The 17,705-nt window shown below is 31.7% G+C and overlaps 2 protein-coding genes and 1 non-coding gene across 8 annotated transcripts; all 3 read right to left on the bottom strand.

The window, feature by feature from the left end:
* Positions 1-4,718: 4,718 nt before the first annotated feature.
* On the bottom strand, positions 4,719-7,805 carry LOC114422961 (pentatricopeptide repeat-containing protein DOT4, chloroplastic-like). The gene has a single exon (XM_028389533.1). It carries the CDS (start codon positions 7,788-7,790, stop codon positions 5,109-5,111), a length of 2,682 nt encoding a protein of 893 aa, XP_028245334.1. The 5' UTR covers positions 7,791-7,805; the 3' UTR covers positions 4,719-5,108.
* Positions 7,806-7,906: 101 nt separating this feature from the next.
* TRNAE-CUC lies at positions 7,907-7,979 on the bottom strand. The gene has a single exon. It is a non-coding gene; the product is annotated as a tRNA-Glu (tRNA).
* An 857-nt stretch (positions 7,980-8,836) lies between these two features.
* LOC114421723 lies at positions 8,837-12,950 on the bottom strand. Of its 6 annotated transcripts, none has more exons than XM_028387788.1 (4): positions 12,697-12,950; positions 11,678-12,395; positions 9,785-9,861; positions 8,837-9,555 (listed from the first exon to the last, which is right to left on the bottom strand). In XM_028387788.1, the coding sequence occupies exons 2-4, from the start codon at positions 12,388-12,390 to the stop codon at positions 9,395-9,397; spliced, it is 951 nt and encodes a 316-aa protein (XP_028243589.1). In that variant the 5' UTR covers positions 12,391-12,395; positions 12,697-12,950; the 3' UTR covers positions 8,837-9,394. The 6 variants fall into 6 exon arrangements, with proteins under 6 accessions (XP_028243589.1, XP_028243587.1, XP_028243586.1 ...); XM_028387786.1 differs by having other exon boundaries at positions 11,678-12,428; positions 12,697-12,949; XM_028387785.1 differs by having other exon boundaries at positions 11,678-12,428; positions 12,745-12,949.
* Positions 12,951-17,705: the final 4,755 nt, after the last annotated feature.

Here is a 17,705-nt window from a genome sequence, read left to right as displayed (position 1 = left end):
CTGAGCTAATAGAAATTTGGTTATCACGAAGTTGATAGATTTTGATATAATCGACCAGACTGATGAAATATAATGCACATGTGATATGAGCTGTGTGCACATCTTAGTGGAGTAGCAATATGCTAAAGCATTATAAAGTGAAATCCTTATTATGACATGCATCCTTTACCAGTTACCACAAGACTCAATCTCTATTAGTCATGTATTTATGGCAAAGTTTTTCACCATATTATTCATGGCTGATGCATCATTAGACGCTCGAAGATAAAAGATACAGAAAAACTTCATATAGAAGGATGTAATACAGAATTGACGCAGTTTCAAAGGGTTTCTTAAAATAATATGTAATTATTATGCTTTTTCTTTTAATAGAAGAAATAAAGAACATAAGTATAATATGAAACGTAAGAACAAGGGAACTAAAATGCCAAAATAATATTGAAAAAGAGAGAGATAGAGAGAAGAATTGAAATATAATAATGACATCGCCCCAGTGCTTCCTTTACCCCGTTTTTGTTCTTCCTTTTGGTGTCTGACTGAAAAGTGAAAACCAAACCATTGTTGACATGATAATGAAGACTAGTTATCATTTATCAATTAATTTAGGAAAATAACAAAAGGTCCAGCTAGCTAGTGGTTAATTAAAAGAGAGAGCCATCAAAGGTCGAGCTAAATCAAATAAAAATGTAAGAGTGGAAACTGTGGAACCTCAAGGAAGAGTTGGATCCCACTCGCACTGTTCTAGTTCAGTTGAAAAGTTCTGACCCCAAGAAAGCATTCCCATGTAAGAAAGACCATTAATATTTTAAACGGATAACTTTTCACATTTTTTAAGTAAACATTAGTATTGATTATTCCTTCCATTTTTCCAAAGAATGGAATGGAAGAAATAAAGACTTCAGCTCCATGTTAGATTCGTAGGGTTAATTAACTTCTTTGTGTCTATAGAATTTTCACTTTAACTAGTTTTTCAAAAAATATTTTATTGATTTTCATCTCACATATATTTATCTATTTGGCTTTTAGTTAGTTTTTATCATTAACTTGGACACTTAAGTGATAAGATAATATTTATATAGACATGTGATAAGATATATTAGGATGAATAATTGATGCTAATGTTATGGTCACATTACATTTTTTTTATACAAAAACAAATATTTTTAACAACAAATTCATTTTAGCCATTACCCACTACAAAAATATGCTTATGCATCAAAATTTGTTTTGGAAATAAATTGTTATTAATCTACTTTAAAATGCAATCGGTAGTTTGGACAATTATATTATATAGTGAAGAACTAAGTCATATAAATTACTCAATTAATTTAACAATCAACTTATACATTCATCTAGTTTATCTTAAATTAATATATTTTAAAACTATCCATGTAAATAAAACTAACAAATATTAATATAGGTTATGTTTTCTTTAACCGTCAAGCTATTTTAAAATTAACTTTAATAAAGAATATTTTTTTGTAAAATAATAATTTATCATAAAATATTTTAAATTAAATTTTATGAAAAGGATTAAAGTACACATTTTAATTTAAAAATGTAGGAAAAGTAATTTTTTTAATGGATAATATAAGGGAGTGTTTGAATTTCTGATGATAAGAGGATTTTAAAATTATGTTTGAGAGTAAAATAAGTTTTGAATCAAGTTTAATTATTTATTAAAAATACATTTAAGAGTAAATTTTTGTTTGAAAATTCTAGAATACTTTTAAAGACGGAATTTGCAAATTTAAATTTATAAATTATAATTGAAACATAGACTAAGTAATTATTAAATAATAAAAATTTGAACCGACTTGACTTGACGTGCAGATGGCAGCATTTAAATACAATAGTGATATGCAGAGAACAGAAGAGGTCCCTCTTATCTTCTCTCTATGATCTGATGGAGGCATTGTCAGTCATCATCATGGGCCCAACAAGGTGGTTCTTGGTGTGGCCATTGCGCTTTCTTCTGTTGTCTTCCTAAGTCTTGTCGCTGAGGAAATTTTGATTTTTTGTTTTTTTTCTTAATTTTGAGTATAGGAATTTTGGTAATTTATTTGAAATGGTTCTTTGTTTAATTTATTTATTTCACGAAGGATCATATAGAAGTTGCAGAGGAGTGTTCAAAAAGAAACGAGAGATTGCCAAAATGAAAGGTGGCACCCGATAGAAACAGGAGGGGAAAATTGATATAATTGATTAAATTAATGTGCAATTTTTGGTTTCATTTGCTATTTTTGGTCAATTTCTTGTGCAGTGCAATGATTTATATACGAGGTATGATGATGGTGTTTGCCACTTTTGTAATTAACTGTACTGTTTATGAGTACAAGAGGTGGTGGGGATGGATGGTGCATGTGGTATCCAGAAATTAAGATGTGATTAACCTGTGCTATAATAAGCACTTATTTCTCACACTTTCATTACTCTTTTTTCTCAAGTAAACTTTAAGGAGCACACTTTCGTTGCTCTGTCTCAAATAAACCTTGAATGGTATACTTGCATTACTTTTTATTTTTATCAAATAGACTTTGAGATGGTTAGGAATACATTTTCTAATAAACCTTCAGTAGCACACTTTCATTATTTTTTTTTATCAAATAGACTTTTTGAGGGTTAGGAATATATTAATATACTTTTGTAATATATTATTTTGTTGGAAATTATTATTGATGGATTTGGTTTAGAAGAGAAAAATAGAGTAGATGAAAATAAAGAGAAATAATTTGAAAAAGGAAAAATAAAGTAGAAATTAAGTGATATGTTTTGTTCTTTGATTTAAGAGAAATATGTAAAAGAATTATAGTAGAAATAATGTTGTAAAGTTATTTGGTATACATGAGTTAGAGAGGAGAGAATTAAATAGATAGAAAAGTATCATTATACCCTTATGTGTGAGTAGGCTTGAAAACAAAAAAAAATGATTTTTTTTGCCAAAATTTATTTTTCGAGGTTAAAATTGTCTTTTTGCCAAAAAAATTAATCTCCCGTTGAGTGTTGCGGTCGCCCGCCAATCAAAAGACGGAATTTTTTAACCTCTGGATCCCGCAAATTATATGGTTTTTTTTTTAAAGCCACAAATTATATATTAATTTTCTTTCTAATCGATCCAAGCAAACTTGTGAGCATCATTTTTGTCTTTGGCTAATAATTTCCATCGTGCAAACCGAACACAACCGATAAGTAAGACTCATTTAATATTGGAAATAGAGATTAAAAAGCTTATAATTTTTAACAAAATTCAAAAAATAATAACGTGTTTAAAAAATGTGTGATAAAATGTATTGCCATCATATTTTTCACAAACTTTTGTATGGAAAGGTTTTTGTTTTACAGCCTCAGCCCTCAATCAGTATGCATGTATCGTGTAATCGCGAATGTGGCCAATTTGTAATTCGCGTTGATTAACTTTATAGTGCACAAATTGCATACAGGAATGACAATTGCTGTGGGTTAAGTAACGAAGTAGTATTTGTGGAAGATTTTTCTAAAATGTGTTTTTTTAACAAATTTGTAAAATAAGAACATTATTTTAATAATAAAATTAATTATAAAAATCAATGAAATAAAAGTATGGGAGAAAAATGTACTCAAAATGTTTTCTGGTTCTGATCTCTCTCTATATATATGGGTAATATAGTGATTCCATTATTAATTAGCACAACTTGAGTATGGAGTTTTGTTTAACTTTACCATGACTCTAGGAGAGGAACAACGCCGAGCTGGTGGTCATGGTTGATCACATGATTTGGTAAGTAGAGAATAATAATGCATGGTCGTGGATCTCTGGCTATGATACAATTATGATGTCCATGCTGATTTTACTGTGGATGGTTTGATATGAGCTGTCCATCATACCCTGATTAAGTAGCTAAATATATTACAGCTTGGTTTAGTTTGTAATGTTCAAATTTATTAGCACCATACGAAGTACTACAAGGAAAATATAGCAGTGAAGACTAAATTGGAAATTTTTTAGAAGTCCAAAGGTCAAGGGGAAGATAAATGTCTATGTAGAGAACCTCAGGCTCAAAGGAAGGAACAATCTACCTACCATTGTTGTATGGCTAAGCTTGGGTGAAATCAATATTTGAATACTGGTATCCCTTGATGACATGGTATCATGTAAAGTTGTAACTCTTGATGCAAAAGTCAAGAAAGCAAATTTTATAGGTCGTATAACTTAGTACATGTATGTAATATTATATCACGGTTTCAACTACAGAATTTCTATTTGTGACTATAAATCTTCACTTTTTCTTTTAAAATAAGTAGACTATAAAGATTTGTGCATGATATAATCCATTATTATTTCAACCTATGAAAATTGACTTTGAAGGGCTACAATGTGACTTTTGAGAAGTTAAGTTATTTGATTCACATTCCTTTAAGGAGAGACAAATAAACTTAATGTGATTACGTGAATAAGTAATGTTTCAGCTGAATCAGATACCTAACAGCAATTTGAATCTAAAATACCTCAAAAACACGTCACCTTTTTAGTATGTGGCGTGGCATCCACTTGCAACTATACTCATAAGTCAAAAAATGGGTACACAAACAGCACACTGCGCTGAATTTCTCATTTTCTTAGCATTTTTATGGTCATTCTCATTTTTATTCCCTTCTCGAGAGTCAAGATTGGTCAACATTATCAGAAATCAGAAAAGAAAGTTGGAATCTAAATGCAAACTCGGATCACTCACAAATCATAAATAACATCCTGCCACTAATCTATTTCAGAAAAAAAAAAAATGTTACATCTGAACCCAATTACAGATCTTTGCTACGATGCTTTTCCAATCCAAATATATATGCTTAGATAAATCACCATGAATAACATCACTTAACAGACGAAGTTAGGACATAAAATTGCCTTTGATATAACTACAAAAACCGTAGCCTCAATTACTGATTGTACACACTATGGCTATCACTTCTACATACACTCTTTTTGCAATGACCTTGTATCCTAATCTATAATGTGCCCTACATCAATAAGAGAACTATGATTGAAAAATACGCAGTTATTGATTCTCATGAAGAGGAGAATGATACATTGACATCCGAGAACTTCTCCTCTATTGAATTTTTTCGACGATTTACCAGAAACCTCTGCAAGAACATAAACCATCCTTGAAATGGTGAAACCGGTTTGAATCTCGCAACACAATTTCCCTCCCGGTGGTCTTGGACATGAACTTTCCCATCTCATGACAGTCCCCACATACTCTTAGATTCTTGGTTACCCTAACAGTCCTCCCTGGAGGCAAATTTAATATACCAAAAGCCATGGCTAACTTCTCACTGTGTGCACATAGAAGCACTTCCTTCAGCCTATCATCTGCATTAATCAATGCATACTTAATCTTATTAGAGTAACCTCCCCTATTCATTTTCATTGTCAATTTTCTAAGCAATGAGTCTATCATTTTGGCCTGAGGGTGTGAAGTATCACCAGCAAAAAAGATATTAAACTTTCCTTGGACCTCTATCCAACTACAGCCTTGATCGTTTTTCAATCCACCCTTACTTATCCTTCTTTGTATCTTTTTCACTTCTTCCCACTTTTCAGCCTCTGCATAGACATTCGCTAGAAGAACATAATACCTTGTGTTCTCTGGCTCAAGCTCAAAAATATGCTCTGCCACTTTTTCTGCTAGCTCCACATCATGATGTATCCTGCACCCAGAAAGCAAGGCACCCCAAATTGCAGCATCTGGTTTAATTGGCATAGTTTCAATGAACTTGTATGCCCTGGATAGATTTCCAGAGCGGATAAGGAGATCCACCATACATGCATAGTGTTCTAACTTGGGCTCAATGTTGCATTCACTTTTCATGGAATCAAAGAGTTTCCATCCCTCTTTCAGTAATCCAGAATGAGTGCAAGCATAAAGGATGGAAGTGAAGGAAGACTCTTCAGGCTCAATACCAGCAACCCTCATCTTTTCAAATGTGGAAATTGCCTCCTTTCCAAACCCATGCATGCCATATCCAGCTATCATAACAGTCCACAAGATCATATCCTTTTTAGGAATCATATCAAACAGTTGTTGTGCAAGAACTAGTAACCCACATTTCACGTACATATCAACAAGTGCACAGGCTACATGTAAATCTGAAAAGTACCCTTTTCTCAATATGTGCCCATGTATCTCTCTGCCTTTCTCTAGAGCTGCTAAGCCTGCACAAGCTGGAAGGACACAAGCCATTGTAACGTCATCAGGCTTCAATTGTTTTTGCATGTCCAGAAACAGTTGTAGAGCTTCATTGGGAAGTGAGTTTTGTGAATAACCTCCAATCATCGTATTCCAAGAGACAATGTTCTTGACTGGAAGTTGAGAGAAAATTAAATTAGCTTCTTCCATACTTCCACATTTTGCATACATATTCATGAGAGCATTAGAAACCGGCAAGTTTGACCCCATGTTGTTCTTTTTAATGTGATTGTGTACCTCCCTTCCTTTATCCAAGGAGTTGCTACAAGCACAAGCATGAACAACGCTTGTGACAGCATAAATATCAGGCCTAAGACCTTTGCTTTGCATTTCATCAAATAATCCAATAGCCTCGTAATGTAGACCTTCTCGAACATGAGCAGCTATGATTGAAGTCCAAGAAACTATAGTTGTTTCACCCATCTTCACAAAAACTTCATTTGCACCATTCAAATTACCACATTTAGAATACATGTCTAGTAAGGTGTTGTTAAACATGACACCCCCGCTAAAACCAGCTTTCACTCCATAAGCATGAAGAGCTCTACCCAGTGTAAGGTTGCCAACATTTGCACAAGCCACAAGAACGTTAACCAAGGTGGCTGAATCCACATCAACCCCCAAATTCAGCATCTGGATGAAAAACTCAAGTCCATTTCTGGAAAAGCCATTCATAGTACACCCACTAATCATAGAATTCCAGGAAACAACATCTCTGTCACTCAATTCATCAAACAAAATACGTGCACTCTCAACTTCACCACATTTAAAATAAGCTGCAATTAGAGAGTTAACAACAGCATTATAAGAACCAAAACCCAGTTTTAGAACATACCCATGAACCCTTTTGCACTCCCTCACCTTTGCCGATGCAGCAAAACACTTCAAGACACAAGTAAATGTATAAGAATCCCCTCTAATTCCCAACTCCTGCATTTTCTCAAAAAGACCCACACTTTCCCTGTAATTACCGATCTTTGCATATTCAGACATCAAAAGATTCCAGAGGAAAATCTTATCATTGAGGATACCATCAAATATTCGTCTCCCTTTAACCAAATCACCACAATTCACATACATGAAGACTAGTTTAGCCCCAAAAACCTCATCAATTGCCATGCCATTGGAACTGATAATGGAATGAACCCTCTTTCCATCTTCCAAAGACTTAAGCTCAGCACAGAGCTGCAACACAGAACAGTAAGTATTCAACTCAAGTTCAGACCTTTGTGACCTTGAGAGCAATTTCATGGCGTTTCTGAGATCACCCATTTCGCAGAACTTGCAAATCTTTGCATTTTTGTCCACGGTTACGTTGTTGTGGGTTGTCTCGGACAAAGTCGCAGAGACACCAACACTGCTACCGCAAGAAAGGTCCATATTCGAAGGTAACAGAAATGTTGACCAAGATTGTCTGAAGAGGATGAAACAATTCGGAGATTTTGCATAGTTTGATTTGTTTCTGTGACTATGATATGTTGGATAAGTGGTCAACGTTGCTATGCTTTTCGACATGATTAGCATTGCACTCTCTGTCTTCGACTCTTCGTCTTCAAACAACATTGATGCCACTATATATACCTACACGAAAAAAATTAGGCCTCGTTTTCGTTCCAATCTTCTCACGTGTCATTATGTTATGGCATGATTGTTTTCATAACGAAATAAAAAGAAAAAGATTCCGTTGCCGGGACTTGAACCCGGGTCTCTCGGGTGAGAGCCGAGTATCCTAACCAACTAGACTACAACGGATTGCTGATAATCTACGCTTTATAAATTTATATTACAATTATTAATAACCCACTACGCACATAAAGTGAGTTCTTGTGAGTTTTTAAAAGAATTACAGTGGATGTGGAACTCAAAAGTATTATTCAATAGCTCGTAGTAGAGTTGATATTTCTTTTTTACTATGCAAATGTTGTTTTTCTACACACATGGCTGTTTAGTTATAATATGTTTCTGTTTTGTTTAAATTCACACAATTCCATTTTGTTATCAAGATAAATAAGAGTGAAAAATTATATAGTTGATATATATAGGGATGGTAATGGGTAAATTTTGGATAGAATATTATTGTATTTGTCTTCTGTATCCGCATTAAAAAAAAAACCCACGTACCCAAACCTATATTCACTTGGGCAGTATTAACTTCAATACCTGAAGCTAAATGCCCGTACTCGTGTTTTATAAAACAATCATAATCATTAAACATGATTAAAATTCTATTAAAAAATATTTTACAAAGTGAATGTGGAACATGATCAAATCAGTGACAAACCTACATATAACCTTCCGAATATAGTTTGCCCCACAAGGATTTTATTTTATTTTCTTAATATTATACGCATGTATTATGTGTATATATGTGTATCTCGCACCCCCCAACCAGTTTACATGTGTATTTAATCCACAGGCTAAAATTTCTGGAACTATCACTCATTCAAATTTTGATCACGAATACATCTTGGACATAAATATGCATGAACATATGTAGCTTAAAAATTAAGTCAAGCATTCGGAGCGTATTGCTTTTGACAAGACCAGTTTTACTTAGGTTAGAAGCTACAACATTTGCAAACAAAAAGAAGGCAATAGAAACACATTGATGACAACAAATGACATTGGATTCTTTGAACTTTATATTAGCAGACAAGTGTACAGAGATTATTAAAGAAAGAAAGAAAAAGGTGAAAAAACGAAAAAGAGAGAAGGAAAATCAAGGAGAGGCTCTTTATGTTTGATTGTTTTACAGCGAATAATGTACTGTTTCTAACTTAGCATTTATGCCACAAGTACAATATCTTCTTTGCTTTACTCCTTCATAAATTGAATCCCGCAGTTATATATATATCTCAGTACGCCACACGCACTCCAATCAAAAGAATGCAATTGGGAAACAATTTGGCCATAACTTGCCAAGTTGGTAAGTTTCTTTACAACCAAATTTCAAGGCTTCAGGGAACTACATACCCTGAGAAATGTGAAGTTGGTCATGGTTAAGCATTACCACCCCTTCAGAAAAAGAATATGCAAGGAACCAATGATGCACTCATCATTTAGGCAGGGATGAAGATTTGAAGGAAAGAATAGTGTTTGACTCCTCCACTAGAACATATTTACACGGAAGAACCATGGCAGAACAAAAGCTATTACCAGGCATGCCATTAAGAAGTTACAAAATGGTTGTCCGCACAAGCATCCACCAAACCTTCTGGATGAGGTATTATCACTGTCCATGAATCTAGTATCATTCCACTCTTCAATAAATCCATTATCCGTAACATCCGAAACATTTTTTGCAGTCTCACCACATATTTCACACAACCTGTGATCATGAAAGGTAATTAAAGATTGTAACAGAACTAACATAGAACAAAAGGAACCTCAGGATTATTGAACTAAAAAACTAGTTTGCATATGAAACAAGATTGGCCATGCTTTGCTGATAACATTCTTATAACTATGTAAATGTTTTAAAAACAAACACAAGTAAACTCTTGTCTCTCAGCTTAATAAGCAAGAAAGGTTTTCAAATTACAAAAAGAATTACCCACAAGTACATAGGATGTGAATGGAAAAAAAGTACTGATAGAGCTTCCCCCACCCAACAGCTTTCAAATTCTGAAGGGTCCTAGGATGAAAAAAGTACATACATGAGAGTAATTTCAAACACAAATTAGAATTAAAATGACCAAAAACAATGGTATTCCCAGACCATTCTTCACCAGGAACAGTATAATAGTGAACCTCAAAAATTTGAATTTAGCATACATCTGAATTCTGAACCATCATATCGTAATTTGAATTTTGATGTAAATAATGTTGAAAACAGCAACTGAGACTCTGACAAAGCTCTGGATTCAAGGCAAGTTGAGAGAGAGCTTCTCATATTATTTCATTAGATTCATTAATATACAATGGTAGAACCTCTCCCTCCCACCCCCCAAACCAAAAAAATCTGGGTTCCACCACTCAGTTCTCACATTATGATCCCTTGGGTTCAACATTACACTCCAACTGCACCAAAAGAATTCTCTCTCACGTTTTATTGCTGATTAGGTATGGAGCACTTGGACACATAAAAAGACATAGATTACACATTGCTGCTGGCTGGAACTAATTAAAAGTGAACAAGGGAAGGGTTCATCAGGGGAATGGTCATGAGATTTAGTGACATAAGTGAAAGTTGCATTAGTACCATACCTCCAGACTTTCTTCTCTAAGAAACAGTAACAAATATTTTAAATGTGAAATATGGCCACATTCAGAAATATCATGGAATTATTGTAGTAGAAAGACAATCTTGCTGGCATGCAATCTTCTATGTATCAAAATTTTGCTTTTCCTTTCTTTAGGAAGGGGTGAAGCCATGGAGAAAAAGGGCAAGGTGTAGGGGAGACCCATTGTGATATATAATTCTTTCTGAGGTGATGAAAGTACAAACTTGCTTTTCCTATTTCATTCCCCATATATCAGCTGAAAAGAGAAACCGAAGTTTCAAAGAAACTTCATGGAGACGAGTATATTTTGACCAAACATCAACATTAAAAATATATGCATTCATATATTCATATTCTATACACCAAACTAATACTTGATGTCATCATTTGGAATTTTTTATGTCAATTAACCTCAGCTCACAACCACAAGAAGCCAGGTCATTTGCTAATACCTTAGAAGGAAAACCAACTGGGTATCTGGATGCATTTGCCCAACTCACCCCTCATTGAAGTCTATTACCAATAGAAACTCCATGTATCAAGGTGCATAACATTGATATTGGTTCTCCAGTTAGAGATGTACCAGTAAAAATTGAAACAGCTATGAGCTGCATACATTAACCAACTGACTAATGATAAACAATGAAGACAATTTCAAAAGTTCATCCTCAAATTTACGAATATTATGGAGTTATGAGTTTAATATTTGATAAGATAAGAATAGTAACGGAATTGCAATTTAGAATTTCCTATTGATGATAACGAAATTTAATAATGATAATAGTAACACTAATGCTGTATGCATAACAGCATAAGTATGCGGCAGAACTTCAAAGATTTCACGAGACAAGATAAAAGAAAAAATCTACCTATTAAGCAAAAAAAGAAAGGAAAAAAAAAATAACTACCAACTATTATCAGAAAAGAAATGAATGTTACAAAGTATTAAAATAATGCACATCCCAAGACAATTTCTTTTTCATAAATTCTGAAATTGTGCCAAATAGGATTACTCATACTGAAATGAATGTCACAAATTATTAAAATAATGAATGTTACAAATTATTAAAATAATGCACATCCCAGTTGCATAATCAATCAGAAACATAGAAATCCTCAGGGCATGTTCAACGTTGCAGGCATTAACAAAAAACTTCAAGAAAAACAAAAACAAAATGTTGATCTACATACTAGAAATAAAAATGTATTAGCAAAAGCAACAGTTACCTGTTTCCTTTAAGCTTGAACCATGCCTCAGCACAATGACTATGCACAATCCCTAGCTCATCTTTACATGCACAACCGAGCTGAATCAAATCTGTATTAGTAGTAGCACTACTTGCAGTGCCAACATCTGCTGCTTCCAATCGTTGCCCAGAGGCCAGATGGCAAATCCTACAAATCATTTCACCTTCCAAATTCTCGCTAAAGCCATCACAGCTGCCACGGTTTATATCAATCACACATGAATTTTTATCAGTCTCAGACACCCCTTTTGTCACTTTCATGGACACCTTGTTCAACCCTGATTCCTTAGGTTTTGCTTCCAATTTCCTATTATCTCCATTGACACACTCAATCTGAGTAAAAGGATCTATTACAACACAAGTCTCAGGTACTTCCCCACTAACCAAATCTCTTGAACTATAACTAGTTCCTTGATCAACCCCATGCAATGTATCATTAATTTCTTGTGGGTCACCCATGTTCTGATCATTAACTTCTTGAGGTCCCTCCTTTAGCTCTTTCTTCAATCTAAGATCATTGCACATCTCTTCTGAAGTCCCATCTTCTCCACTTACACTAACTCCTTCACCCAAGCTATGTCCAGCTCCTGCATCAATTGCTTTTCCTTCAACCAATTGGTTCAAATCCTCATCCACCCTTTCATCAACATGATTCAAAATCTCACCACTGCCTTTGCTTATTGCTTGGTCCATAATCCCTATATAAATTCTTCCAATCAATATTTCAAAACCTGAAAAGAAATTTGGAAAAGAAACTCCTGACAATACATAACACATACCTCCCACAGTGATAAACACAAAAAAAAAAAAGCAAAAAAATAAATAAATAAAACCTTCTGTTATTTACAGAGGATGAACAATGTGACCAAATAAAAGGCGGAAAATACATATCTCTCAACAACCCCTTTTCATGTTTTGAGACATAACCTTCAGATATTGTTACAAAAACATAAACACACGCAAAACAAAAAAGGTAAAAAAAAATGAAACTTGGATTACCACCAATAGGATGTTTCACCCGAATCGGACACAGAGAGGAGGATTTACCTCAAACGTTAGATTTTAGAATAAAAAAATGAAACTGGGCATGTTTGAATCTAAGCACAGCGCCTTAAAGCTCTGGGTTTTGCCTCTGGAAAATTGTGACTATTTATATGTATGAAAAGGAGTAGCAGGGTTAGGTAAGGAAAGTAACTGGGATAATGGTATGAAAATTGAAAAAAGAGATTGAGTGCATTTGAATCATTTGATGGAATGGATTAGTGTGTAAAGCAAAGGATAAGAAATTGAGGTTTTTGTCTTTATTCCATGCTTTTTCCTTAAACCCTTTTACTTTTACGACATGCATTAGCTCACTCATAAATTTAGCAAATTATGAGAGTAATACTTATTATTATTATTATTTGTTTTTTAACAGCAAAAGGCCAATATTTTTATTAAAAAACACTTAAGCACAAGATGTGCCAAGTGCAATTACAAAGTAGCATGCTTTCTGCATAATTACATTTCCAAATCCATGCCAATACATTATTATTATTATTTTGAGGAAAAACATTATTATTATTACTATTATTATTATTATCATTATTATGGGTAATAAATAAATTTTATGATAAAATTAACTATGAAAACTAACGTAAACAAAATTGAACGAAAGGATAATTACTAAAGAAATCAAAAGAATTTATTTATCAATTTATAACATTAATTATAATTTAATGGCAGTTACCTAAAAAAATATCAGTTTAAACTGAAGGGATGCAAGGAGTGCTTAAAATATCTTGTATTAAGTGCGTTTAAAGATTCCTCATTTTGCGTTTTCACAATAAAAATGTGATCGTATATAACATGCTACTGTACCTAATTAAACACTCTAAAAGTAAAAGAAATTGCATGTTTATTTTTTTTTAATGAAATATATGCATGGATGGATGCACATGGGTAATTATGGAGACAATTAAAGTAAATTTTTTACTTTAATATTTTAAATAATCATTTTTTTCTTCCATAAAAAATAGGTATTCACATATTGCTCCAATAAGATAATTTTTTAAATAAAAGAATGAAAAAAATTAAAAGAGAAAATAATTTTGCATTAATTTTACTCATTTATCCTTTTTAATTTGTATAAGCTTTAAGTATTATGATTTTTTTTCATAAAATTATGTATTTTTAAAAAATTTATAATATTTTTTGTCAGTGAAAATATTATAGAATATTTCTTTGGTCGAATAAAAAAAAATATATGGATCAATCACTGTGAATATATATTTACATTTAAGAATATTATAATACTTATACATGAGTAATTATTATCTAATGTTTAGTTTTATATTGAATAGTTTTATATTGAATACATTCATAAAATGTACGATTTTCTTGGTGTGGATAGGATAAAAAAATAAAAGCAAGCTACTCTTTATTTGAAAGCTTTTTTAGAGTTAAAAGTGATTTTTTGCATTTTTATAATACAGTTTTATTAATTAGTGTTTTTATTAGTTTATGTTTGACAAATTTAACTAAAAAATTAATTAAAAAATGAAAAGTTAACTAACCATTGAAAACTAAAAGCTGAAAATTAAATTTATTAAATTATAAATAATCGATAAAATTAATTATTGAAATAACTAAAAAAAGTAAAAATCACATAAAAATCATGATTTATTTAAAAAATAAAATTAAGAAAATAGATATACAGGATAAAAATGAAAAAAAAATATAAAAAAATTAGAAGGTAGAAGTTTACATTTAAAAAAATATTATTTCAAATAACATTTAAAATGTTTGAAATTACTGAAAAAAACTTGTTTACTAAACAATTAAATAAGTTTTTTTAACTAGTTAAAATATCTTAAATATGAAAATATTTGAAATTTGTCCCCAACAAATTTCAGTATATTTTTTATTCTCACAAAATTAAAATATATCATTCTTTATTTTTATGTTTAGATAAATCGGAATTAATAATGATTACTTTTTATATGGTTATACGTATAAGTGTGACATTTGTTTACATTTTGTACGTATAATTAATGTAATAAATCTTTGCATATAATTTCACATGTCCCAATTTTATTGACAAATAATAAACATATTTTAATTTTATAAAAATGAAAAATATACTAAAAATTTTGGAAGAATAAATTTCAAATATTTTCATTAGCAGGAAAAAATATATTTTACCTAAATCTATTAAGACAAACAAAATGGAATTACACAAAGAGATAATTAAAGTCTACTATTAATTGATTTGCTCAATTCTCGATAATATTTTACCATATTAGTTGGAACAATCAAAAGATAATATATAGGAGTACTCTTTTATTTTATTTTTTTTAAAGAAGGAGTACTTTTTGTTTTGGTATACAGGAGTACACTTTTATTAACAAACCGGAAGTGTGTTTCGTATTAAAAAAAAAAAAAAAAAAACAGTTCTAGAGCACCGAAACCATGTGATATCTGACAACATTATTTAGTCAATTAATAAAGTAGAAGAATGATTAAATTGGTGTTCATCGTACAATTAGTTGATGAAATACTAATTTTTTAAGAAGCAACCATATTTTTTCTACTATCACATGAAAAATTGTCAGTTATGATTACTATGATTTGAATATTAAAAAGGAACATAAACCATGTATTAAGGGTAGAAAATAACAAATTAAAGAACATATCCCCCTTTAGGCTTTAGCTTGCTATTTCTTGCTCACATGGTTTTGATAAACTGGTATTTGCATTAACAAATGCATATTAGCAGAAGCCAAGAATCAAGTTAGTTTCAAGAAATCCGTTCCTGAGCAAACGAACAAAATTAAGTATCTCTATTTTAACAAAAATACCTTAACCACTTTGCAAAAAATTGCCAGTATTTATACTTATATATACTATACACAAGAGGACCTACTTATACTTGCGAATAATTATTTTTTTAAAAAAAATTAGGAGTTTTTGTTATTAGTGCAGTCCTCTTAGTCAAAAAGGCACAGGGGGAAATCTAGTAATCATAATCATTTTCTCCTTAATTTAGTTTGTTTTAAATCATGGTGCTCCAATAAACGGGATAAATAGTATACGTACTATTGAGTATAATTTATTAAAAAATATTTAAAAATAATAACTAAGAAATGATAAAGTCTTTCTTAAAATTATTTTAATAGTTTTGAATTTTTAATTGATGTGTACTTTAGTGAATACAGTATCTACCTAGATGTATGAAACTCGCAGTTACTTTGCGGCAAAATGGGACCTACGTACATGTTGATAAGAGTGGATATGTCTTTTTCGTGTGCAGCTATTGGCTTGATTGAGATTTGAAAGTTGAAACCAGGTGCTGGCAGTGGCCTTTGCAAGTTGATATGAAATTATGAATGCTCACAAATCACAACCACCAACCCCATATTCGAACTATGCATTAGTCTTAAATTGACAACCATCTTCAGATAACGGAATTTCATTTAATTTTCTGTGGAATTGAATTGGGGAACCGAAATCATTCGTTGACTTAATGAAACATACATATTAAGGCAGAAGTTCATAGTAGAGGAAAGCATCTTTTTTTGTCAAGAATACATGGCATGCTGCTCATTATTCAAATATAGAAGAAAGTACCCTGTATTTACATATACGTGGTCATTAGGTCATGCAAGTAATTTACATTTTTGATTCCTCATTCATCAAAAAGGAAACTACGTTTATATAAATAGTCTAATTGAATATTTATTTAATAATTATATTATTACACTACAACTAATGTCATAAGTTTCCTCAAGGTAAATTAAAAAATATTTTAAAAAGTGTTCACATCCAAACATGTTCCGGAGGTATATTAGGCCTGACACATAACTCATATGGTTCATTAACCTTGTTAAGAATAGTCCATATCGGGTAATTCATGAACATGATAAATGCTTATATATAGCTGGGTAGACCACCCTCTTATGAATCAGTTTTTAAGGGGACCTTTTGGATGTTTTGCTGCACTATAAAATTTAATATGATATTATGAACCCCTTTTTAAGGGGACCTTTCAGATGCCTTTATTGCACTATACAATTTAATAAACCTCTATTGAAAGGTGTTGCACATGTTTAGAGAGACTAACTTTGTAGCTGATGCTCTTGCTAGCCACGCTAAACACATGTAACCTGATGCATGATTTTTTAATTTGCCCCTTCATAAAAAATCGCCACTACCATGCCAGAGTCATTTGCTCCGTCCATTATGTTTGGATCTTTTCGAACAATTGACGTTAGAAGGAGGACTTGAACCTTCAACATACTAAGAAGTCCTTAATAAACCTCATAAATCATTTCCGCATGGCCTAAGGTGGTGACCTTGGGACCTATCATATTTAAATAAAAATAGACTATCTTCCTTTATGACTGAATAATGTATAATCTTTCAAGGATTGACTCTACAAGAAAAAAATATTGAAACAACCTAAAGAAATTGCTAGAATTATATATATATATATATATATATATATATATATATATATATATTTTTTTTTTTTTTTCATAACCCGCTAAATTTCTTCTTACTCAACAAAGAAAAAGGCTACTATATAATCTGCGCATAAAAGAGACCGACCTTACAGTTCCATTGGGATAGAAGACAAAAAAAATGGGGCCGCACAATATTTGTTCTTAGCAGTTAGCAAACTGAGAAAAAAAAAAATAGGAGGCTGACCACAAAAACAAAATAGGACGCAGGAAAACACTAGAAAAAAAAATTGAAGCTGTAAATTGTAATATTAGAAAATAAGACCTCATTGATCCAACAAAATGCTTGTGATTTGTGAAGGGGTAATACCGTAAAATGCTAATTCCTTTCTACCATTATATAGCTCAGCTAGATTTTCGTTTTTTTTTTAAAATTTTGTATCATCATGTCAGCATCTAGATCTTTTAAAACTTAAAAAAGGAGGGTTTGGTTTGAGTGTTTTTTGTTTTTATTTTCGTTGAAAATAGAAAATAATTATAAAAATGTATTTGGTTAAATATTTTAGT

The sequence above is a fragment of the Glycine soja genome, chromosome 8 (assembly GCF_004193775.1).
Source record: "Glycine soja cultivar W05 chromosome 8, ASM419377v2, whole genome shotgun sequence".
Lineage (NCBI taxonomy): Eukaryota > Viridiplantae > Streptophyta > Magnoliopsida > Fabales > Fabaceae > Glycine > Glycine soja.
The sequence above is the reverse complement of the archived record's forward strand: the minus strand, read 5'-3'. Positions and strand labels throughout refer to the sequence as shown.